At 36.5% G+C, this 25720-nt stretch overlaps 1 protein-coding gene and 2 long non-coding RNA genes across 6 annotated transcripts; 1 reads left to right on the top strand and 2 right to left on the bottom strand.

The window, feature by feature from the left end:
* The first annotated feature begins 5136 nt into the window (after nucleotides 1–5136).
* Nucleotides 5137–25125, top strand: LOC109153606. The gene is made up of 3 exons (XR_002049549.1): nucleotides 5137–5149; nucleotides 24382–24387; nucleotides 24853–25125. It is a non-coding gene; the product is annotated as an uncharacterized LOC109153606 (long non-coding RNA).
* On the bottom strand, nucleotides 12439–17005 carry LOC109153602. 4 transcript variants are annotated; one of them, XM_019301453.1, is made up of 8 exons: nucleotides 16671–17005; nucleotides 14713–15752; nucleotides 14420–14626; nucleotides 14091–14348; nucleotides 13597–14007; nucleotides 12884–13189; nucleotides 12629–12802; nucleotides 12439–12529 (listed from the first exon to the last, which is right to left on the bottom strand). In XM_019301453.1, the coding sequence occupies exons 2-6, from the start codon at nucleotides 15748–15750 to the stop codon at nucleotides 13145–13147; spliced, it is 1959 nt and encodes a 652-aa protein (XP_019156998.1). In that variant the 5' UTR covers nucleotides 15751–15752; nucleotides 16671–17005; the 3' UTR covers nucleotides 12439–12529; nucleotides 12629–12802; nucleotides 12884–13144. The 4 variants fall into 4 exon arrangements, with proteins under 4 accessions (XP_019156998.1, XP_019156997.1, XP_019156995.1 ...); XM_019301452.1 differs by lacking the exon at nucleotides 16671–17005 and having other exon boundaries at nucleotides 14713–14962; nucleotides 14993–15955; XM_019301450.1 differs by lacking the exon at nucleotides 16671–17005 and having other exon boundaries at nucleotides 14713–15955.
* On the bottom strand, nucleotides 22542–25204 carry LOC109153605. Its single transcript, XR_002049548.1, has 4 exons — nucleotides 25121–25204; nucleotides 23834–23917; nucleotides 23304–23435; nucleotides 22542–22758 (listed from the first exon to the last, which is right to left on the bottom strand). It is a non-coding gene; the product is annotated as an uncharacterized LOC109153605 (long non-coding RNA).
* Nucleotides 25205–25720: the final 516 nt, after the last annotated feature.

Below are 25720 nucleotides of genomic sequence, written 5' to 3'. Positions count from 1 at the left end.
TCTCTAAAAATTTAGCTAGCTTTCTCTCCAAGCTAAATTTAGGCTTTCCAAGATCTTCAAAGTTTGTCTCCAAGATTCCACCTTTCCTACTCTTGAGCATCTAGGAGGGTAAGATCTATGTTCCTTTTGTGTTTTTAGTTCTTTCTAAGGTATCTTTTTCTAAAGATGAAATCTTTATAGTCTTTTGGTGTGTTCTTGAAGTGGGTGTTGAAGGTGAACCTTGTTAGGGGCTTTGAGAAGTGTTATAAGTGAAGGTTGAGTCTTCAAGAGGTAACCCATGCTTTACAAAATCTATTTTACTTACCTATATGATGATTTCTTAACTTCTACATGTGATTTTGCTATGAAATGTGAGTGTTGATGCATTGTCTTATGAGAATGCATATCTAGAGCTTGTTATTAAGGTTCTTGTATGCCATTGCTTGGCTATTCCTTAATTCAAGTCATTTTGTTGTATTTGGTGAGATTTTGGATGTTTTGGACTTGAATTTGAGCTTGGTGTTGAAAATCCCCGAAGGGATGTTTTGGTACAGGGTATTGTACTCGCGGGCGGAACGGCGGGTAGAGCTCCACCCACCACCCCACCTGCAGGGTACACACCTCGTGGGACTTGGTTCCTGCGGGCAGAACCATGGGCGGGGGTCCACCCGCGGGTACAGTATGGTGGTTGTGTGGGAATTTGTTCGCCGTGATTCTTTTGACTCGGTATTTGGTGTTTTGACTTCCCGATGTTCTTTTGTGGAACTATTTGAGTGTCTTCTTGATGTTTCGTATGTCTAGAACTATATGGTAGGATTCCTTGTAGGTTTTGGTGTCTTGAATAGTGCTAAGTGTTCAACCTTGTGATTCGTTGAACCATGATGAGTCTTGTGTGTTCTTCGGAACTATGTTTAGTTTACCCGTTTGATAAGCATGCTAGTTCGGTGTTTAAATGCTAGCGTGTGTGGTTTGTTCTTTCCTATTGTGGATGATGACTTGTGTTGATCATCGTTGTTGTCGGATTGTGATCCTTTCCTTGTTGAGTATGGTTTCATATCTTCGTTGTGATCCGTTGATTGATTCCTATGATGGTGTCGTGTGTGTGGCTGTACTTGGATTGCACGATTAATGGTATGGGACATTAGTCACCAAGGTACGGCAGTGGTCCTCGTGGTGGCCATGACGCGAATACGGAGTTTGTGACCTGTGTGATGGGTTCACGTATTTCTTGGGAGGCATGTGTTGCCATGTGTGTGATCGGTACCCTCGTGTACTATGAATTGGTGGAAATTGTTGGTGGTTTGTTGGTGGATGGGGACGACGGTCCTTGAAGGAATAAGGTTGGACTCAGAATGATAGGAATATTTTTTTGTAATAAAGTTTTGATGAGCCAAATGTAATTTAGATCCCCTTAGTATTTAGGTCTTTAGTACAAGCATCATAATTCAGAATATCAAGTCAGTATGCAAAGGAAAGTCTACTACATGAAGAACAAAATTAATTGGGAGAATTAATTTTGGTCCTACAAGTATTCATTCGGAACTGAAGAACTAAACAATGGCGTTGCAAAGAAAAATCGGATGAGCCTAATGGCGAAATGGTAGAAGTCCGAAAAATCGGATGAGCCTAATGGCGAAATGGTAGAAGTCCTTACACACAATGATCACACCCGAGATTGATCACACCCGAGATTGATCCCCCCCAAGGACTTAATATTTATAAGCCGGATTTCAAAGAAGGAGCACAATGTTTCAAAAAGAAGCACAATCCCTCAAGTCAAACAAGCACAATGTGCCAAAGTCAAAGAAGTGAGATGAAAAAAGAACACAATCCTCCAAATCAGAAAAGCACAATGTTCAAGTCAAAGAAGCAAGAAGTGTCAAGTCAAACAAGCAAGAATTTATATTGATACATCTCACATGTCACAAGAATCCAAATTGCCTAAGATATGGTCAGAACGGTGAAAATTTTATGAAGGCATGGATAAAAGATCTTATCCTAGAAATAAATTCTATCAGAAGAACTTATTGCAAAAGAGACGTTGGAACTTCAAAATAGACAAGGAAAATAATATTTTAGAAGCAACTTAAAAATCAAGTTGAAATAAAATATTATCTTGTCAGGCAAGTTGACAATCAAATCATATTGAAGACCTACCATTGTCAACAATATCAGGCTATGAAGATTCAAAATTCAAATATCAAATTATCTCACTCCAACGGATATATTTGATTATCTATAAAAAGGCCATGAAGACTTGAAGAAAATATAGAGGTGAATACAAAAAAGGAGACGTGAATACACACGAGATAAAAAAGTGCAAGTGCTCAAATATTCTTTAGAGACTTAGTCTGAATAGTCTCAAAAATAGTTGGAGAGAGATACAATTACCTTTGTATTTGTAATTGTTAGAAGAGTATAGCTGTGTGCAAAATACTCTAGTGAGTGTAGCTGTGTGCGAAACACTCGGAGTTGCTAAGTGTAGTTGTGTGCAAAATACTTGGTTGGCGTTGAGTATAGCTGTGTGTGAAATACTCGTAGTTGAGTGTAGCTGTGTGCGACACACTCGGAGTTGGGTGTAGCTGTGTGCAACACATCCGGAAGAAGTGCTTGTGTAGCACTTATTCACTATTGTAACTGTGTGTGGAAAATAGTGAATTACTCCTAGAAGTGAATGGAGTAAAGTGGACTAGGAAGATTACGCCACTTCCGAACCACTATAAAAAACCTCTCTCATTTACATACTGCACTTACATAATCTATCTATCTATCTATCTTACCTGACTAACTCGTTTACTATTCACTGTTAATCTTAATCTTTCGGGTTTAGCATGTTTTCACGTATGCATGTCACTCAAACTTTCCGAGCTTAACCTTTGAATTATTCTAAGCAAGTTTGACGTATTGCATGTGACGTTCGTCATACGGTCGACGTGATACGATATCTTATTTATAATCTTGAATATTATTGTTAAATATTGAGTGAACCATCTCCCTTAAATATTCAAGATATTCATGTCATCCTCACACTTCCTCTAAGCTTATCATACACGTGCATGTGATTCAATTTATTAATTGGGCATAACTCTTTACATACATTTATTCCGCTGTGCAGTTCAAGCTTACTCTATTTACTTGTTACTTAGAGTTGAAGTTACCAAAGAGTTATTTAATTGTGAAAAAGCTTGAAAGTCTATTCACCCCCCCCCCCCGCCCCCCCCCCCCCCTCTAGACTTTCACCACCCTATCGGGACCAACACAGAAGTACAGGGGTCCTGGAGGTAAAGGTTGGTACTAGCTATAAGGTTGGGGGTAGCCATAAGTTTGGAACCGGGCATAAGGAAGGATTATGATTCGTGATGTGTGATGTCACGAAGGCATGTGTGCCCTTGTGTATTCCTCTATTCGTGATGAGTGATGTCACGAAGGCATGTTTTGCCAATATGTGTCTTTATTCTCTTGTGTTGAGCATGTCAGGTGATATTCTACTGAGTGATGGTAGAATATACCTTGAGCCTTACTTATGTTGTCGTTGTTTACTTCTTGTTGTCTTGGGATGTGTTCCCTTATTCTTATTGAGAGTGGTATAGAGTCTTGTGGTTGACTTCTATCTTTGGCTTTAAACTTATATATATTGTATCCCGTTTCAAAAATGATTTTGTATATACTATCTATGTAATACTTAACATGTATTGGTGGGTTACCAGCATTATTCGCTGACCGGGCGTCGTCCCATTTATTTATGTGTTTTTCTGGTCCCGAGTAGTGGCGAGCGCGATCTAATGTTGGATAGTGTAGTTCCCCGGACTTTACTAGCTTTGTTTTGGGCCTGTGAGCCTTTTATGTCAAACAGTAGATTGTTGTTGTTTCAACCTTGTCCCTTGTTAGACTGTTATGTGGATGTTGTTCTCGCCTGTGTGTTCACCTTAGCGTGGACGTGGAATAACATTCCTCGTTTTCCAGTTTATATAGTTAGACTTCCGTTGTGTATGCTTATATTGTGGTTAGATTATCTGCATATTTAAGTTTAAATTGACATGGAAATAGGGGGTGTTACACTGGGATCGATTACCATGGTTGAGAAACCCCCTTAGGCTTGGGATCGATTCTTATAGTCCAGAAACCGCCTTTTTTAGTTTTAGTTATTGTTGTTATGATTTGGAAAAATCGTTTAAGGTGAAATTTTAATTTCTAATCTCATAGTTAATAATTATAATCTCTTCCAATTGAGCAACTTCATCCTTTGAGAAATTATCTTGGATTATATAAAATATTATTTGGGCTTGAAGGGTTATTTATATTTAAAAGTATTTTTATAGAAAATCATAAATATGTTGAGAAGGGTTTAAACTACCAAAAGCTATGATTTACCAAGAAAGCTCTATTCCTAGAATTACATATATGTACTTATATGTTTTGGGAAATGTTAAACTTGATTTTGGGAATATGTACATATATAACTATGTATGAGGTATATATTTGATCATATAGATATTTGAAGCTTATTCTATCATTTCCTTAAAACTACTCAGTTATTAACATCTTATATTTTGGAAAATACTATGTACCTCTAGAAAGATTTTACTAAGAACTTTTGATCTATAAAGTGTATAACCCTTGGACTCCCACCTCTTTATTTATGACTCTGTAAAGTCAAAATGTTAGTGAAAATGCTTAGAAATGCTAGACTATTGATATTGTTGAGTTATTAGTGATCTATGTTTGTGTTATTGAGGTGGATTGCTCTGAGTTTTGTTACAGGTGAAGAGAAACCGCACTGGTGCACAGACAGTGTGCACCAGGTTGAGTCACGAAGCTAGTCAACGGTCCTAGGCTAGGACCGTTGGCAAGCCCCGTGAAGGAACGGCCCTAGGGCACGGTTCTCAGCTAGAACCGTGGCCCTAGGCCGCTGCTTGGCGGGGCTCCTCAAGCCCCGCCGCAAGCTCCGCCAGGCCAATCCAGTGCAGTGGCCGGGCCCTTTGTAGCTCAGCTACGTGTCGTTCGGACCGGGACTCGCGGGCCCTTGAGGCTCGTACACTCGGGATCATTACGACGAATTAGTAGAATTTGACTTCATTGAATTTGGAGTTGAAATGAGTAATTTACAGTAGAATTTGTGTTGATTTATGCTATAGAAGTAATCTGTGTATTACTTACAGAGAAGGAAAATGTGAAGTATTTAGACTTAGCTATTTTTTTTTTGAAGGTCAATCTTGCGATTGTATTAATGAATCAAAGCCGAAATAGTGTCAGGTGGGATAGCATCCCAATACATAGCTTGATCCTGAGTAAATGCTAACGTAGCTAAAGCATGTGCATGTAAATTAACCTGTCTAGAAATATAATCCAAAGTAATACGATTAAAAAACGACATAAACGTCCTGCACTGGTCAACTGTGACCCCAACGTACGAATGTATCGGCATGTGATGGTGCCTGAATATCGCTGCCAAGTTCCATGCAATCCGTGAGTAAACTTACTGATGTGGTGTCCCGTTCAAGTAGCCAGGACAAAGCCTCCTTGTATGCCTGAGCCTCCGCCATAAGTGGTGAAAAACAAACTGGTAATTTGCCATTCCTTGCTGCCACAAACGAGCCATCTAGCGCTATAATTACCATGCCGTAAGTAGCCTCGCCCGTGTCGTGCCGGAAACCCGCGTCCACATAACATCGTAGACCACCCCCTCCTGGACCATTCACGTGGTCCGTCGCTGGTGTCGGGTTGGTTCGGCCAACATGAGCAGTGCCGTACGCCTGTAGTGCCACGGTGGCTGCTTTGACCAACTGGGTAGGCCGCATCATTGATCCCTTCCAGACAGCTGAATTCCGGGTTCTCCAAATATAATATAATACTGCTACCATTAACCGGATCTGCTCCTCCGTCAAGACTGTCATAACCCCTTTGAGCCATGTTGTAAACGAGTCTGCAATAATATTAATAATAGGTAACTGTGTTATATTCCAAACAAGTCTAGAATATTCACAGAGCACTAAAGCATGCAACACATCTTCATGATCTAAACCACACATAGGGCAAGTTGGGTCCACCTCCACCCTTTTAAATATCAAGTTAAGGGTTGTTGGCAAAATATCACATATGGCTCTCCACAAAAAAGTTTTCCATTTCGGAGGTACTTTTATTTTCCACATTGCGATCCACTTATCAAAATTCGCTGGATTATTCTCATAATCTCCCACAATATGCCTGTAGGCATTCTTTACTGTATATGTCCCCTTTGGGTCACTCATCCAATACCATGAATCCTCATACTCAGGACTAACAGGGATCATATTTATTCGCTTCACATCTTCAGGAATAAATAAATCAGACAGAATATGCGGATCCCAGGTATGAGTCTGTGAATCAATTAGTCCTGCAACTCGCGCCTCTCTCAATTGTTGTGGTATTTCTGTTTGAATCAATGGGCTAGGATTATCTCGTAACCACGGGTGTCCCCATATTAGGGTTGTCTGTCCATTCCCAATCCTCCTTCGCACCCCTGAGACTACCATTGCATGGGCCGCCATTATACTTTTCCAACAATAACTCGGGCAATTACCAATAGTTGCATCTGTAAAACTGGTTGTGGGATAATACCTTGCCTTATAGATTTTGGCTACGAGTGTTTCCGGGTCTGTTAAAAACCGCCATGCCTGTTTACCTAGCATTGCTATATTAAAAGCCCTCAGCTCTTTAAAACCCATACCGCCATACTTTTTTGGTATGCACAACCTGTCCCATGCCTTCCAATGTATTCCCCTTTCTCTTCCATTGCCCCACCAATATTTATTCATTGTTCGCTCAATTGACTGACAAACTGTCTCAGGCAACAAAAAAACACTCATTGAAAAGGTAGGCATAGATTGTGCTACACTTTTCAATAATACTTCCTTACCAGCCTGGGAGAGTAGCTTTTTACTCCACGAACCAATTCGTTGCCTGATTTTTTCCTCCACATACGAAAAAACAGCTATCTTATTTCTCCCTACAAAAGATGGTAGGCCCAGATATTTCCCAAAATTGGGTGCTTGCACCACCCCCAGACAATTCGCCACCTGTATCCTGTCAGCCTCCTGGGTATTTCTGCTAAAACATATATTTGATTTACTATAATTCACTACCTGGCCTGACAATTTCTCATACCTTACAAGGCACTGCCTTATAACTCCTGCCTCCTGGATATTTGCTTTAAAAAATAGGAGACTATCATCCGCAAAAAATAGGTGTGATACACGCGGTGCCCCCCTTGCTACTCTGCACCCATGTATTAAACCTGCCAACTGTTCATACTGTAATATCATCGAGAGAGCCTCTGCACAAATAATAAATAAATATGGAGAGAGCGGGTCTCCCTGCCTGAGTCCCCGGTTGGTTTTACGTGCCCCCCTTCTATACCATTAATCATTACAGTATAATTAACAGTCGTTACACACATCATAATGAGCTTCACCCACTTCTCACTAAAACCCATAACAGTCAGCATTCTTTCCAGAAAGTTCCACTCTATTCTATCGTAGGCCTTTGACATATCTAGCTTTAATGCACTCCATCCCACTATACCACATTGCTTTCTATTCAGATAATGCCCCACCTCCGCTGCGACCAGGATATTATCCGTGATTAGCCTTCCCGGGATAAAAGCACTCTGGGATTCTAAGATCAATCCCCCCATCAATGTTTTCATCCTGTTTGCTATCATCTTAGCCATAATTCTGTAAATGACATTACTCAGCGCGATCGGCCTTAAATCTGCTACTGTCTCAGGCATCTCTTTCTTCGGTATCAAGACAATGTTAGTATCATTCAATCCTTTAGGGAATACACAGGAATTCAAGGCATTAATTATACAACCAGATACATCTCCTCCCACTATCCCCCAAAACTGCTGGTAGAAACCCGGATTCATCCCATCCGGCCCCGGTGCCTTATCCGGATACATTGAAAAAAGAGCCTCTTTAACCTCATTAGTTTCAAAAGGGCGGTCTAGCATCATATTCTGGTCCAACGTTACACGTGGGGTTAGGCTCCAAAAAGTGGATCATTACAACTCAGTCCATTTGAGGCAAAAATATTTTCAAAATAATTCTGTATAACAGCATGCATATCATCCCCCTCCACCCAGTTACCAGCATCACATTTAATAGTAGAAATAAAATTCTTTTTCCGGCGTGCAGAAGCATACCTGTGATAAAATTTTGTATTCGCATCAGCCCCGCGTAGCCAGTGTTGCTTGGCCCGCTGCCTCCAAAACACATCATCCTGGGCCTCTACTCGTTTCATGGTATTCTCAATCTGTTGGTACTCAGCGAGAGCTACCAAATCCCGTCTATTCCGTATGGCATCTTGCCTCTGTTGCAGGTGGTTAATGCGCTTTCCAAATTTATGGAACTGATCCCCACCCCACCGCATCAACTTTTCTCCACACAACTGCTGGCAATGCAGCAATCCCTCCGTTCTCCCCTCTTGCCAGGCCGTTTCTACTACTCCTTTGCACCCCTCATCTAATAGCCAAGCCATTTCAAATCTGAACTTCCGCGGTCCCCTTCTCCTTGGTATGCAAATCGCATTAATACTGAGGAATAGGATCGAATGATCCGATGCCCGAGTTCAAATATTTTCCAGCATTGCATTCTCATTGAGCAGCCCCCAATCATTCGTTATTAAAGCCTTATCCAATCTTTCTTCTATCCAATTCGGCGTCCCCTTCCCCTTCTGCCACGTATACTGATGGCCCCTCATTGGCATTTGCATCAAACCACAGTCATCCACAGCATCTCCGAAACCCCGTAACAGACTATTAGGATACGGATTTCCCCCCTTCTTCTCATGCTGATATAGTAGATTATTAAAATCCCCTATCACCACCCAGGGCAATATGGATCTAGTCTTGAGAGTACCAAGTAACTTCCATGTCTCCTCCCGCCTACTACGCTCGGGGATACCATAAATGCATGTCATGCGCCATAACTTATTAAACAAGCTTACCTCCACATCAATATGACTTTGCGAATAGCTTAAAAATCTCACCGTATTATTCTTCTTCCACAAAAGCGCCATTCCCCACTCAAACCATCGTTATCAACATAAAACAAACCTTCATAGCCAAGCGTAACCCGGATCCGTTCTGCATGTATCCATGGTACATTGGTCTCCATCAAAAATACAAAATCAGGCTTCTTACTGGACGCAAGGCCCACAATCTGTCGAACTGTGCGTGGATTGCCCAAGCCACGACAGTTCCAGCTCAAAGTACTCATGATGATGGGCGGGGTTGGACACCAGCTCCCGCCATGGACAAGTTTTTTGAACCAGCTATGACTGTTACCTCCTCGTTTCCACTTTCCTCCTCCCCCTCCGTCCCATGCCTACGACGCTTTGCCGTAGCTACCACTACCTCATCTTCAGACATACTCGTGGGTGCGATATCCCCACCTCCCTAACCCCCATCCACCGTCCCAATCACACGTGGCCTGGCTCCTAGTGGTCGTGGTTTCCCGCCGACCGGAACAAGCCAGTTATCCCCAACCGCTCTAGGAGCGCTCCGGGATCCACCAGCTCGCATATCCGGACCGTACAGGTACCTTTCTACCGAAATTCCAGCGTCCCTAGCGTGTATGCAGAAAGTATGCAAATGACCCATACACCCACAGAAATAGCAAAACTTATGCAGTCGTTCATATCTAAAATTTACCCATGCTGTGGTCCCATCTCTCTTCATCAACCTCATCCTCCTTCTAAGCGGCCTATCAACCGAGATTGAGACCCGAATACGGTGAAACGTAAGCCATGGCGCCCCCTCAAATCGGTCATCATGTTTGACAAAAGTGCCCAAGAAATTCCCCGCCTGTTCAAGAATTGCATGCGACGTGTATCCCTTTGGCATATCATGCAACTGTACCCACATGGCATAGACTTAGCTATTTGAATGAGAAGCATGACAATTATTTGATTGTTGGATTAAGAAGCATGATCATTATTTGCTAAGTTTGCTTGATTAACATGTTTAAATAACCATTGTGAGTTATTTAGATTATTGTCAAGAATTTGAGATATTTGGTTGTACAGTGCATGAACTTATTTGTCCAGTAGAGTGAAATATTAGAGCATGATGTCTATTTTGAATTCAAGAGCATGATCAATACTTGATGAGTATTTGCTAAGAAGTTTTGACATCTATGAAGTGATAAGCATGAAATAGCACATTGTTGGCTTAAAGTGTAGTCAAAGAGAATTTGAGATATTCTTTATAGTAAAAGAGCATGTTTAGTATATCATGAACTTAAGTGCATTAGCGGCTCTAAGTAAGCCTAAGTATTCTTTCAAAACCTATATCTATTTTGGAAAATCATTATCTAGCTGCATTATATTGAGAAGTTGCATGATATCTGATTTTCATTTTGTAAGAAAAGAGAAGTTGTTGAGAAGCTATGTGCATAAATTTACATAAGTAAAGTTGTTGCATGAGAATAAAATAATTTCTATATGTACCTAAAGTGAGTAATCTGAAACGAGAAAATAAATAATCCAGGAAATATCTTTTAGCTAAAAATGTAATACCAAAATAAATATTATGACTTCCAGAAGTGTTAAACGGCATCAAATCATAATATTGGCAAATAATCGAACTCTTACTTGGAATTGTCAAAAATAACAAATTGGCATAGCCGTTGATTGTAGTTTTCTTTAAAGTATCGCTGACTTTATGTATAGTATTTGAGTAGATGTTGTTGGGTTGACGCTTTGAGGATTGAGTCTAACATCTTATTATTAAAATAAAAATATCTTTATTATTAGATATAACTTTTGACATAATTGTTTGGGCTTATCTACACAATTGGTATCGTAGCAGGTAAGAAATTAGGGTGGGAAACCGTAGATCATAACACCATCATTTTTTTTTTTTTTTTTTGAATGCTACTGACTCTATAACACCATCATTCTAATCATTCTTTTAGTTATCAATTAATTTATTATAATTTGGTATACCTTCATCTTATTCAAATTTAAAAAAGAAATAAAACGTTAATTATACTCTTGAAAATATATACTTTAACGTGCTAACAATCTATATTGACTGATCAGAATAAAACAAGTAAAAAAAAAAAAATTTTGAATTAATAATTAGTGAAACACTCAAACACTTAAAAATATAAAATAAATGACCAAAACTTGTGTAGTTGTGTGACCATGCGACCATGTCGGATTGTAGTCAATTGAGTGTGTATCTATTACAATTTCAATTATAAATATAACAATATTTATCGTTAATAACAATCAAAATTTTACCCTACAATAGTACAAAATTGTTAATCAACAACTCTTGTACAAGAGTATTCGCGCATATGATGGGGTTAGAAAAGCCAAAACCTACTTTTAAAAAAATTAATTTAAAAGCAAATACATAATTTTTCAAAACTAACACAACAAAACCAACATAACAATATACTCTTCACAATAACACAATAATATACTCTTTTTTTTTTTTTTGAATGCTACTAGCTCTATTACATTGTAGTATCTGTTCATATACTTTCTCAACCTACTGAAACACAAAGAGCTAATAACGCCTCCACTGAGGCTCGAACTTACAATCTTCCAAATGGAAGTCCAACCCGGGTACCATTGGACCACATAGTCCTGGTCAATAATATACTCTTAATTTCACAATTATAAAAAAACCTAACACAATATATTATCACAATACTTACTATCAACACAATATATCATCACAATACTTACTATCGACACAATAATCAGAATCAACACACATTTAAAATTAAAATCAAGATAATTGCTCAATATGACATTATATATCAATTAGTAACGTACAATACTTGACTAATTAAGATAAAAGATACTATTTAATAATAATAATAATAATAATAATAATAATAATAAAAATAAAAAGTTACACGCACTCTTCTAAATAAAAAGTTACACGCACTCTTCTAAAAAGTGTTTTGCCCACAAGTCTCGAATCTCATCTACTTCGTCGAAAGAGTACGGATTTTGTTCAAATACCTACAAAATAATTTAATTTAATTAAATTATTAAATATGTTGATTAATAAATTATAATTTATTTATAAATAGTTCTATTTAATTTCACTTACCTCATCTAAACAATTGATCGATGAATATTTTGTCACCATCTCATACATGTATCGCAATACATAATATCCACACTCAACACCTCCCGGTTGTTGCGGACACTACAAAATGTATATATATATTTTAGTAGTTGAAACAATAAATAAAAAATTAAAATATCATTTTAAAACTTTAATTTTCATACTTTGCATTGCTTCCAATTGACAGCCCTAGGCCCTCGTCCGTTTGTAGGAAGAGATCGAAATGCCCTATATTAATTATAAATATGTATAAGAATTTATAAATAATATAATAAAATTTAAAATACTTATATTAATGATAAAATATTTACTTACATATTCACACAAGGTTTAACTTCAATGGTGCGATTACAAGCCTTGGGATCAAACACATATACGGTTCTTGAGCATACGCAAATCACAAGAAGTAACCAATGGTGTCTACATAAAAAACACACATATTAAAAGTTTAATATCACAAATATTTCAAATAAAGTTATTAAGTTATATTAATAAAGTAAAAGAACCATTTTTCCTTACTTTTGATGATATGGTGCTAAAATGAATTGTTCATTCTTGTGCTGGTCCATGACATGAATGAGATATGTCGTAACGGCAGCACAATTTAAGTTAACCATATCCTCTGAAATCTGAGTTGGACACGCAAATCCGATTGACGTGACTCCAAACTCATTACATAATCGATTAAGAAATCTGAAAATTAACAAAATAAGAAACTTTAATAAACACAAAAAATTAAATGTATATAAAACACAAGAATAAATACAAACTTACAATATAAACACTTGTATAATTGAGACGTCAAGCCAATTCATCGTCAATAAATCCTGTATATCCTCCATCATCACATAAATATAACCCATGTTTCTATGATGGAAGATTATTTGATCTATCTCCAAATCAATGTAGTCTTTACCAAAAGGTAAAAATGCCAATAAATTGACTAACTGCTTGCAATTGTCTCCCAAGAATTGTAAAACATCATCGCCAACAATTGGAGGTCGTGTACCAATAGTTCGTTCACCACTTTGATTTTCATTTTTTTTTATTTTGCCTTGGTGAACTTATTTTGATATTTTCCTACAAATATAAAAGTACAGTTAGTAATTATTTAAAATATAAACAACAAAAACTAACTTAATAAATAAATATAAAAATGCATACATCATTTAAAATAACTAAATGCATACGCCATTGTGCAAAACTTGCCATGATTTCTCCCACAATGGCATAATACTGAGTTGGCACGAGGAGTTTAAATTCCTCTGCACAACCAACTACCTCACCACCCAAAACTTTGACACAACCAACTACCTCACCACCCAAAACTTTGACACAATTAGGTATCAACAGCTAATGATGAACCACAATCTCATCTATAGTCGAGTGAACCACACCCTTTGCAACAACAATTGGTGTATCACCAGGGCATATTGCAAGACGAAAAGAAAATGATATTTTGATTATTAAAAAACTTTTAATATTACCTTAATTGTAGTAATTGGATATGCATCAATTGAATGAGAACTGCTACGGATAGGAGATGGATCAAAAGGCACATGGACACTTTGAGGAGTGCCAACCATAGCATCTTGTGGAAGTAGATGATTCGTCGACATGTTCCTCATCAAAATATTGAGTTGCTGGTTGAGGATATCGATCTTGGATTGCACATTTGCCACTGTATCTTGCTTGCATTTCTCTATCAATTTTTTGGCATCATCAACCGTAATAACTTGTTTTCGCTCTGGTTTACCAAACACAGCCCGTATGGTGGTGTATGAACCAACTCCTCTTACAGAACCCGTATAATCTTCCTTACCAAGAGCTGCTGACAATATATCATGATGTCTTTTCGGTTGAAATGACCCGTGACTAACTTCTTCACATTTGTCTACCTGTTCCAACAAATAAGATAAGTCAAGTATTAATATATGAATATTATGTATTATTATGACAATTTTTTAAAAATAGTACTTACAATTTTATGAAACACTTCCTTTGTTTTTTCATTCGGAATGTAATAACTTCCATCTTTTGATTTTTTGACTCTTGCTCGTACCCAATCAAAACTACGATCCTCACACACCAAGGAAGAGCTAATAGATGCACACGAAGGTTGTGAAGATAGAGGATCTGATATCATCCACTCTAGCCGTTTACCTGCATATCCAGCAGAACCTAAGAAGTGTGGATGCTCATTTAACGCCCGTCGTTCCCTCGCCTTCTGACTTTTTTCCTATAATTTCATCGATATGTTAATATAAATAAAACACTTGAACTACTTATAATTAAATGAGCTAAATATACCTTAAATTGCTCGCTTTCCCGTTCTGCAACAAATCTTGCCCATTGCTCTTCAGTCAAGTAGTCATAAACCTGTACGGGTGATTCATAATTTGGGTGCTTATTGATAACATATTCACGTAGCAATCTACTTTTGAAATCTTTCCACCTCGATGATGCAATTTTCAACACCACATTCTTCTTGGAATCATCTTGAATAGCAAACTCTTTCTAAATAACAAAATACACATATGCAATGAGTATAGATAATTATACTTATATCAATAATTGACAATTAATATAAAGTTATTCAATACCTTAACCTCTTTCCAAATCGTATCCTTAATGCATTGATCTACACTACGCCAATTATTGACGTTGATATCTACTTGAGAACGAACCGAAATCCCAATATAAGACACAAATTGTTTCGAATATGGTCCGATTGGCCTATTGTACTCATCAAATTCAATTGAAACATCTTCTGTCTTCTTCTTCTTCTTCAAATTTTTGCAAGCGTTGGGGCCTCTAGTGTTGGGGCCTCTTCTTTTAGGCGCAGACACAGATGTAGGGTCTGAAGCAGGGATAGATGCAGATGTAGGGTCTGAAGCAGGGGTAGATGCAGATGTAGGGTCTAAAGCAGGGGTAGATGCAGATGTAGGGTCTGAAGCAGGGGTAGATGCAGACTGATCAGACATTGTTGTCTTTGCTTTGTAGATTGAATTAGAAAGTTCATTATCACTAGGAAGCATGTCTTTTAGTAATTCTAATAATCCAGTGAAACTCTTATCGCTCCATCCATTCTTTGTTTTTAAATAATACAATTTAAGCGCAGCAGATAACTCAGTAAATTTAGTACATCCAGAGTACAAAGGTTTTTCAACATTGTCAAACAATCTTTTAAATTCCGGAGGCATTTCACTAAAATCTCCTTGCACATCATGCATCATTTCATCCATTCGGTCATTATCTTCATCATTCTCATCACTGCTAGCACGATTTTCATCATTCTCTTTATTATTTGCATTAGTTTGACTATTTGCATGAGTGTCACTTTCTTCATGAGATCCACTGTTTACATGATCTTCATTCTCGGTAGCACTTATACTAGGAAGTAAGTTTTCACCATGCCATACCCATCGACTATACCCTTTCTTAAAACCACGGCGTATCAAATGACTCTTCACTTGCTCAGAAGTACGAAATCCTCTCAAATTTTTACAATCACAACACGGGCAGACTATAAATTCTTCCACTTTATTACTTTTATTTTTTTCAGCATATTGTATAAACTCTTGAACCCCTTGCATATATTTAAGTGTAGTGCGTTTCTCATACATCCAACTTCGATCCATATCTGTTAATTGATAAAATGCTAATCTGAGTACTGTAGAGATATGAAAATTCGATGATGGACGCATTTAGAAACGATATTAGATAATTTGAATTGAAATCAAAGTACCTAATTCGTAATCAAAGAACCTAATCCGTCCACTTGATACTTGCTCAAGATCGAAAATATAATGTCAAGAAATATATTATATTGGAGATTATATATATAGGCCTTTTCGAAAAATCAAAATTCAGCTGGTCTTGATTGAGAAGCCTTTAACTTTATGTGAACAAAATTAAAGATCGATCTTAGCAAGTTAGAGAAAATTAAAATTAAGACTTAAGACTGTTAAAAAAAATTACCATCCCTTAAACAAGCTAAGGTATTAATTAAATTAAAGAATGAAAATATAATTCCATCTGCCAAGAAGCTAGATCCATGATAGATATTCTCACATCTTCCAGAAGCCAAATGTTTTCAAAGTTTGATCTAAATTACAGGCTGGATTCTGACAGGTTGAATATAATTTAGGCACACCAGATCAGATACAAAACTGAATTTTGTATTCTAAATAGATCAGATATATTAACAATGGATGATAAAGGCTTTAATTTTGGGCTCAAAATGTAAGTACGGGTTTTAGTCAATTGCAAATGGCTATGAATATTGAATAGAATCCTTGAACAACTATTGCTCAACACCATAAATAAATTGAACTGAACTGTTCGAATAATTTGAAGACTTTGAGGTAATCAACATAAGTTAGGCTATCTTTCATGCTTCCATAAATAAATAAAAAAATTAAAAAAAAATAGCAGATTATGATGCAACTGATTGAGGTAATCAACATAACGGGAAGGCGAAGACAGATCAGAGGAAGCGATTCATGCACAAAAAACGGGAATTCAACATACAGATTACAGAAGTGGAGGAATATAATACCTTAAGAGAGAAGGAGAGAAGCAGATCTGAAGGCGTAGCGACGTACGGGGACGGCAACGGCGACGGAGACAGATCTGAAGGCGCAGACAGATCAGAGGAGGCGACGGAGACGGTGGTGTTGTCCGACGACGGAGACAGATGGACGGCGACAGATCTGTGTGGTAGCTGTAGGCCGGAAAGTATGTAAGCGACGGCGACGGCGACGGCGACGGCGACGGCGACGGCGACGGCGGAGTATGTAAGCGAGAGATCTGTATTACGCTAGGGCTTAGGGGGTTAGATACTTAGATGTGTTTTTACGCGACTATCCGCGACTACTTGGCTGAAACGGTAGCGCAAGTTTTTTTTTTTCTTTTTAAATTAATATTTTTGCGACCCTTTCTTCCAAAAAAAGAAGTAAGGGTAGTGGAAAAAATATTTAATAATTTTTTATTGAAAATATTAATTTTTGGTCCCTTGACTATTATAGCTGAAACACAATTAATTTTTGACTATTACTTTTTTCAAATTAGGTGTGGCTTTCTAATTAGTATCAGATTTGGTCTCCTGGTCTAATTTTTCAACCAAATATTACTGGAATTCTACCGAAAAATAATATGTTGTAATTAGAAGGGTATTTTGGTCCTTTCAATTTTTTTAGGTAAAAGGCACAAATGTGCCATTTAACTATTTGGGAGATAGCACCTGAGCCACCGAACTCGAATAAGCTCTAAATTCATCCATGAACTTGAAAAAAAAAAGTACAATTAGCATTTTTAGCAGGCTAATAATAGGTTTGGATTACCATGTGTATATTTTATTTTATATTTTATTATTTTTATTATCCTACTAAGCATTTGACCCTCTTTTGTAATGTCATGTTTTCTTAATTTTATTTCCTGACGTGTCGGATACTATATTTAAAAATAATTTTTTAAATTTATTTTAATAATTTCAAATAAAATAATTATTTTTAACAAAAAAATAATAATTCAATGACCTATTTGGGTGGCTTAATTGCTATCTCTAAATAATTCAATGAGTAAATACTCAAAATGGTCTCTCGACTATAGCTAAATTCACAAATTGGTCCTCAGCTTTCAATTTCACCCAATTAAGTCCTTAACTTTGCAAATTTGACATGATTTGGTCCTCCATCTAATTGACCGCTTGTTGACCGTGATCGACGATCTCCAGAAGAACCTTCAACTCTCGTCGGAGCACGTGGAGGCCTCCAGGATGACGTTGCACCAGTTCGGAAACACGTCGTCTTCTTCGCTCTGGTACGAATTCAACTACATTGAATCCAAAGGGAGGATGAAGAAGGTGACCGGGTTTGGTAGATTGCTTTCGACAGTGGATTCAAATGTAATAGTGCGGTCTGGAAATGCAACCGGAACCTTAAAAAACCGACGATGGACCATGAAATTACTTATATATCCTCAAAAATCACAGTCAACAAACGGTCAAATAAACAGAGGACCAAATTGTGTTAAAATTACAAAGTTAAGGACTTAATTGGGTGAAATTGAAAGTTGAGGACCAATTTGTGAATTTAGCTATAGTCGAGAGACAATTTTGAGTATTTACTCTAATTCAATGGCCTATTTGTACTTTTTACATTTATTTTATTTTCCTCTTTTATTTTTCTTCTTCTTCCCCTTTCTTCCTTTGTCGTTTCTTCTTCTCCCTTTATTCTTCTTCCTTCTCTAGTGGCGTCTGTGTTGCAAGGAGACTTGCCGGGCATGGGAAAGGCGCTTTCATCAAGATAAGATCATGGAGCTGAGAAATGCTCTATACTATCTTATTCTCGATATCCATGCATAACTCGAATCTTTCACTGTTACCCCACAAAATTCCTTTATGCTTCCAACAAACTTACAAAAGGACCTTCAGGCATATCAACTCTAATCACCCTAATACACCATAGTATGAAGACGTCTTTTTCGAACAAGAACAAGCTAAGCTCCAAAATTTGTACTTTTCAAGTGTACACAACTCCAAATAAATAATTAAAACTAAGACCAAAGCACCAAATAAGGAAATTCCTGGTCTAGGAAATCTGATCTGCCCAATAAACTTCTTCTTCCATGCACCTAGCTTAGCACCAACCTTATCAAGCCTCTTCACCATAACCAATTAAGGCCTTGAGATTCCCTTCTTGGATAAAGGCTTCTACCAATCTCCATTCCGCTTTCCTCATCATCCGTAACCGCGACTGTAGTGGGTCCCGCACCGCTGATGGTGCACCCGAAGGCTCCGACCTGAATAGCTGCCTTCTTCACGGCCTCCATCCCAGGAATCAATGGAGCTCTTCTCGGCTCCACGATCTTATTTGATGAAAGCGCATTTTCCCAGGCCCGGCAAGTCTCCTTGCAACACAGACGCCACCAGAGAAGGGAGAAGAAGAAACGGGACAGGAAGAAGAAGAAAAATAAAAGAGAAAATAAAATAAATTTGAAAGGATCAAAATATCCTTCTACTTACAACACTTTATTTTTCTGGTTGAAATTTCGATAATAGGTGGCCGAAAAATTAAACTCCAGAATTAAATCTAATGCTAATTAGAAAGTCATGCACCTAATTTGAAAAAAAAAAAAACCAATAGTCAAGGGACCAAAAATGATATTTTCTCTTTTTTTATATAATCATTTTTTCGTGACTCTTTTTGGGAAGAAAAGGTCACGAAAAGTAATTTTTTTAATCGAGTTTTCGCTATCTTTTTTTCTAGAAAGAGTTACTAAAACTTGAGACGTCTTTTAAATCGCATTCCTATTTTTGTAAAGGGTCATGGTTTCTTATTAATTTATTTATAATTTTGCGATTGCACATTTTTTAAACCAAACACCGCCCTTTAAAAAAAAAAAAAAGGTGACAAAAAGTCTAATATTATGCTCTTTTTGTACTAAAGATTTTTACATAAAAACTACAAAATATATTCGAACCAATAACCTACTAAGTTTACCTAAAATTTAGTTTAGATAATATTAATATTTTTGAGTTAATATTTAAAATATTTTTTTGGATATATTCATTTGAATAGCATGTATATAAATATTTAATTTTTACTTTGAATTAAAAAATATGTGAGATTTCAATATCCAATATCTGGATCAAACATGTATTACAATATAACATAACTAAAAATATCCGAACTAATAATCTATTGAGTTCAATCGAAATCTAAAACATTGTATAGAGTTCAATTCTTAATTTTAATAATGTACGTAATGTCTAACTTTAAAGTGTAATTAAGCAAATAAGTTATGTTTAAATAAGTAAAGTAGAAAAGATAAGGTAGGAGATGGTGATAAGTAAAAGAAGATGATAATGAATGTAATCTTAGTAATGTGGTTATAGTGACATATAACCAAATAGATGATAGATGATTCTGTTTTTCATTTAGAAAACAGTTTTTAAAAGTGTTCCAGCTGTTAAACATGTTTTCTGTTTTCTATTCTCCAATTCTCCAATTTTCCAAAAAATTGCAGAAAATTTCCTCTTAGTAACCGGGCCCTATGGTTTTTAAAATGTGATTCATATTGGCAATTAATATCGTGCACCAGGGCGCGCATTACATTGTGCGCCCTGATTCAAAACGACGTCGTTTCAGATTTTTATTTTTTTGAAATTTCGCTACCTTGTGTTAGTTGGCGGTTATTTTTTTTTTTTATTTTTTTTTTAAATCTCATGTTAAAAAATGTACATAATTTTATACTAGAATACACATAATTGTATACATGAATGTACATAATTGTATAAGAAAATATACATACTTTTTTTAAAAGATAATATACATAATCTAACATAATACATAATACACATAAATTTTTAACACAATACACATAAATTTCCTGTTTCGGATGTACATAATTGTATAAAAAAATGTACATAATTGTATAAAAATGTAAATAATTGTATAAAAAAAATACATATAATTGTATAAAAAAATACACATAATCACATCAACTCCCTACATAACTTACCTAAACGACGTCGTTTTGGGAGGCATGTGCGCCGTAGTGCAGGGTATAACGATTGATTCATATGTTCCGTAAAAACATACTTTATCGATTTGTAATATATTGTCGTAATTTATGAAAATTTTCACGGTATTAAAAGTCAATGTAGAATTCGGTTAACATGTTAGTATATGGTTGATTAAGTAAACTGTGACTATACATTGATGTTGTTGTAGACAAAACCTTGAGCATGCATGTGTATTCTTGCGGGTGCATTTTCGTGGGCTTTGTGTGTACGAACAAGAATTCGGGTCGGGCTCTAGTCAGTTTTTGTCATGCACTCATGTGGCAGAATATAAACACAAGCGTTATATCGTGGATCGCGGTGCATGTAAAGGCACCGTTTCTTTAAGTTAAGAAATGGTAAAGAACAGTCGTTATATCGTGGACCGCGGTGCATAATCGATTATGCACCGCGCATCAAAATGGAGTGACACTACAGTGTATCTAAACCGACACTGCCTCACGTATTATTTTTTATATTATCAAATGAAACTGCAGTTATATCAAAATGATACTGTAGTTGTGGTGAGATGAAACTGCAGTATATATAAAATGAAACTGAATAACATTTCACATATTTGAGTGTATATTGTACAATGAAGCTGTAATTATATCGAAATGATCATGTAGTTGTGCTTTAATGAAACTATAGTCTATATAAAATAAAATTAAATAACCTTTTCACATATTTCAGTGTATAAATATTGAATGAAACTGTAGTTGTGTTGAACTGAAACTGAAGTGTATACAAAATGAAACTGAAGAACAGAGTTATTTTTTGCGCAACGGTGCGGAATGACGCGAAATGGATTCTGTTTCTTTTCATTAAATAAAACGACATCGTTTTGATGCGCGGTGCGTAATCGATTATGCACCACGGTGCACGATATAATTTGCCGTTAGTCGTTATATCGTGCACCGCGGTGCATAATCGATTATGCACCGCGCGTCAAAACGGCTGCGTTTCTACAGTTATAACGGAGTGACACTACAGTGTGTCTAAACCGACACTATCTCACGTATTTTTTTTTATATTATCAAATGAAATTGCAGTTATATAAAAATGATACTGTAGTTGTGGTAAAATCTACAGTATATATAAAATGAAACTGAATAACATTTTACATATTTGAGTGTATATTGTACAATGAAGCTGTAATTATATTGAAATGATCATGTAGTTGCGTTTTAATGAAACTATAGTGTATATAAAATAACACTACAAAAAAATTGGTCATTAGTGAGAGGTAAAACCGTCACTAGAACATCAAAAACCATCATAAAAGACCTTTAATGACGAGAAATTTACCGTCACCACCCGTCGTTATTTCTTCCGTGAATAAAAATAAATAGTGACGGGATATGATACCATCATCAATAAGCATATAATGTATATAAAATAACACTACAAGAAAATTGGTCATTAGTGAGAGGTAAAACCGTCACTAAAACATCAAAAACCATCATAAAAGACTTTTAATGACGAGAAATTTACCATCACCACCCGTCGTTATTTCTTCCGTGAATATTACAAATAGTGACGGGATATGATACCATCATCAATAAGCATATAGTGATAGTATATTTACCGTCACTAAAACGTTCTTTTTACGACAAAAAATCCCGTCGCTAATACAACTACTCAATAACATAATTATATTCTTGTAGTGATAGAAAATCCCGTCACTAAAAATTATAATTTAGTCTCAAATTTCATTTTTCTAATTTTTATATATTATTAATTCTCATTAAATATTAATTTTTCTAATACATTTTTGTCGCACTAATCGATATTATGTTATGTTGTAACTATAGATATTGTATTGGTAAATTTACCATAATGCAATTAAAATAGACTCGATCAATATATTAAAAGATTTCATCATCACTATGAAAATGAAATTTCTCATACAACTTTGTAACAACTAAAGACAAAGAAACTAATTATAACAAATAGTCATAGGAATGTATCTGTTGGCTATTTTGCCTCAAGTATTTGAACTAATTTTGCTCAAGTCTTGCCAGAACAGTGGTGAGCTCAAACCCCTGCTTATCGTCTCACTTCCAGCTTCGAAATCACAAACCTTTGTCAATAAAACCCCAAAATGTTTTAGTATAATCTTAAGACATACAACTTCCAGGCTGAGAATCCATCAAATGATCTATCAATATTTGTAACACAACAAGGAGAAGGGTGACATCTACTATGGCATACGATTAAACAAAAATTTTATGTTAAGAATAATAATAATCATATAATGATAATACAGATTGCAATAGAACTATTCTGTGTGCACATCGCCCTATTCTTTTTCGAAGAAAGGAAGTACAAAATCTGTATGTACAAAGAAGAGCTGTGTGTCCAGGAAGAGCTGTTTCACGCCATACAAATTAAAGACAAATACATTGGCAATTGATTCATTATGTTCGGTTTGAAGCATTCACAGAAGGCAAACTAAAGATTTTGTAATGTTCAGAGCAAAGCATTTGTTGATTATTTCAACAGTTTAGTGACATTATATACATATCTCAGGAAAGAAAGTCAAATATGAATTGAATGGTCCATGATCTTAGTTCACAAGACAGAAAAAGAACCGTTAATATATAACACTGAGCATTAGAAACATACCTTCATAAAAGGTTGATCCCGATAGGGAAAAGATTCGATGAAACTGTCCTTCAAAAGCAATGATACCTATATTAAACATAAAGTCCTGAGTCATACCATCATGCCTCCTCACATACCAGGGATATCAGTGACCTAAAGACAAAAAATATTGTAAGTGAAATTGTAGAAGAAATCATGGAAATATGGGTAAATTTTACTAGCATGGGAGACAATTGCAAACCTGAAAATTTTGGTAGCTCAATGTAATATGGCCCATTAAACTGTTATACACTCAAAATTATTCTGTTGTATAGAATTTAGAATAGAATAGTATACTGTTATACACTTAATTCTTGAAACTACAACAATTTAGTGTATGCATGTTTTGGTGAGCAATCTTGAACAACAAAAATCAAAATCTTTATCATCACCACAATCTAATTAAATTTTAAATATGTGTACCAATTAATTAGTAATAGGACAAAGAGAACGCAATAATTTAATCTTATCCTTAGTTTATAATGAAACCATAAAATGAAAAGCAAATATACCTCATCAATCCAGTCCCACCACCGGGAATTCCGCCGAAATCCGGTTCCTAACAACATTATACATCAAAGGCTCCTGTCGTTCACCTAAAACGCAAGAAAAGATTAAGCAAACAATTCTTTAACTGCTCTCGGCCTCCAGTTTCTGCAGTATTTTGCTTTCAAAAAAAATTCTGAAATAATCAATAACGTATTGATAACAATGATGACCAGGTGAGTGGTGGGATGTAAACTCCATTGATGTCATAAGACAAGCTCAGAAAACTGGATGTCTGAAATAGGAGACTAAGGCCAGCCATGAAACAGTGGTAATTTCATGAGTACTTCTAGTCTCCTATGTGAAATAGTGGTATCAACATGACATAGCTCTATGTGAAACAGTGGTATCAACATGAAATAGGAGACTAAGGCCAAATGCCAGCCTAGAAACTGAATGTCTGAAAGTGATTTTTATACAGAATAGTACTTGATCTGCCAAAAAAGCACAATACCCTCATAATCCCTAAACCAACAATTCTTTAATATTGAGAATACTAAAGAAGTGCCTTCAGGCATTAGTCAAGTCCATGAAACAGCACAAGTGTTAAAGAGCACTCTTGCCAAGCATCAAGAGTACATAAGGAGAAAACTAAAGAATCAAAACTTCAAAATCCATACATGTCTACGCCGTCTTATTGTACACAAGATGTCACTAACTGTTTGGTCCTTTATTAAAAGATTTGCAGACTTGTTGGAGCCAACAGAGAAATTTGACATTGTGATTGACATAGTAGAGTTCTGCTGTAAATTCACATATTACATCAAAACAAAATACTCATAATCAACAAATGCAAGTATAATGGAACACAAAAATAGATCCCCAAGAGGGAAAACTAATAACAGGCAGCTCTAGTTCAACTAAAGAAGTGGAAATTCAAAACAAATCTACTAAAAACAATAGGGAATCCAAGTAGTAGAGATAGAGAAAAACAGAGTAAAGCATTCGAGTTATCAATCTGCAAATGGGCCATCTGACAGAAGAGAAATGCAGAGCTTATTGTTAACTTCTAAACATAGATACTCAAAAGGTTCTTGATCTGACCCTTTTCTTTCATCAAGAAATGGTTACCTTGCCATAATTCGAATGTGAAAGGGGGTTCCCTTTTCAAGGCTTGAATTGAAGTATTCTCCACAGCAAATACTATTCTAAGTATTCATATTCATCCACAACACACATATACATACATAAACAAATATAGAAAACTTCAACTGTAAAAAAAATAGCAAATATAGATAACAAGAAACACTTACCGGTGGTGGGCGAACTGGTCGGCGGCTATCGCAGGGGAGGTAGATCCCTCGTCGGCAGCTATCGCGGGGGAGGCGGAGCCCTCGTCGATGGCATCAGCTTCGTCGCCTTTGTCGGATTGTCGATAGAAACACAACAAAAAAAATAGAAAATAAGATAACAATAAACACTTACTAGTAGTGGGCGAACTGGTCGGCGGTATCGCAGGGGAGGCAGAGCCCTCGTCCACGACTACCGCAGGGAAGGCGGTGCCCTCATCACCTTCGTCGTCGGTTGCAGCTTTGCTTGGAATCTTGGAGGCTAGAGGAAGCGAGGAGGGAGACTTGGATAAGTTAGGGTTTCAAATTTCTTTTTGAAATGACAAAGCAATCAGCAGCCGCTGTGGCGATGGAGGCGGTGGTGGAGGTTCACGGTAGAGCTAGATAGTGAGAAGGGAGAGTGTGGACTGGAGGTTGTGCGTCATATGAGTGAGAGGGGGTTGCGGTGGTGAGAGCTAGTGAGATGCAAGCACCCAAAAACAAAGTTTTGGTGGGAATAGATTTTATTTTGGTGGGAACAGATTTTAGTGAAATAATGTTTACACATCATTAATTCATTAGTGA

Source organism: Ipomoea nil, unplaced genomic scaffold (genome assembly GCF_001879475.1).
Source record: "Ipomoea nil cultivar Tokyo-kokei standard unplaced genomic scaffold, Asagao_1.1 scaffold2510, whole genome shotgun sequence".
NCBI lineage: Eukaryota > Viridiplantae > Streptophyta > Magnoliopsida > Solanales > Convolvulaceae > Ipomoea > Ipomoea nil.
Note: the sequence above shows the minus strand (reverse complement) of the source record. Positions and strands in the feature narration are given on the sequence as shown.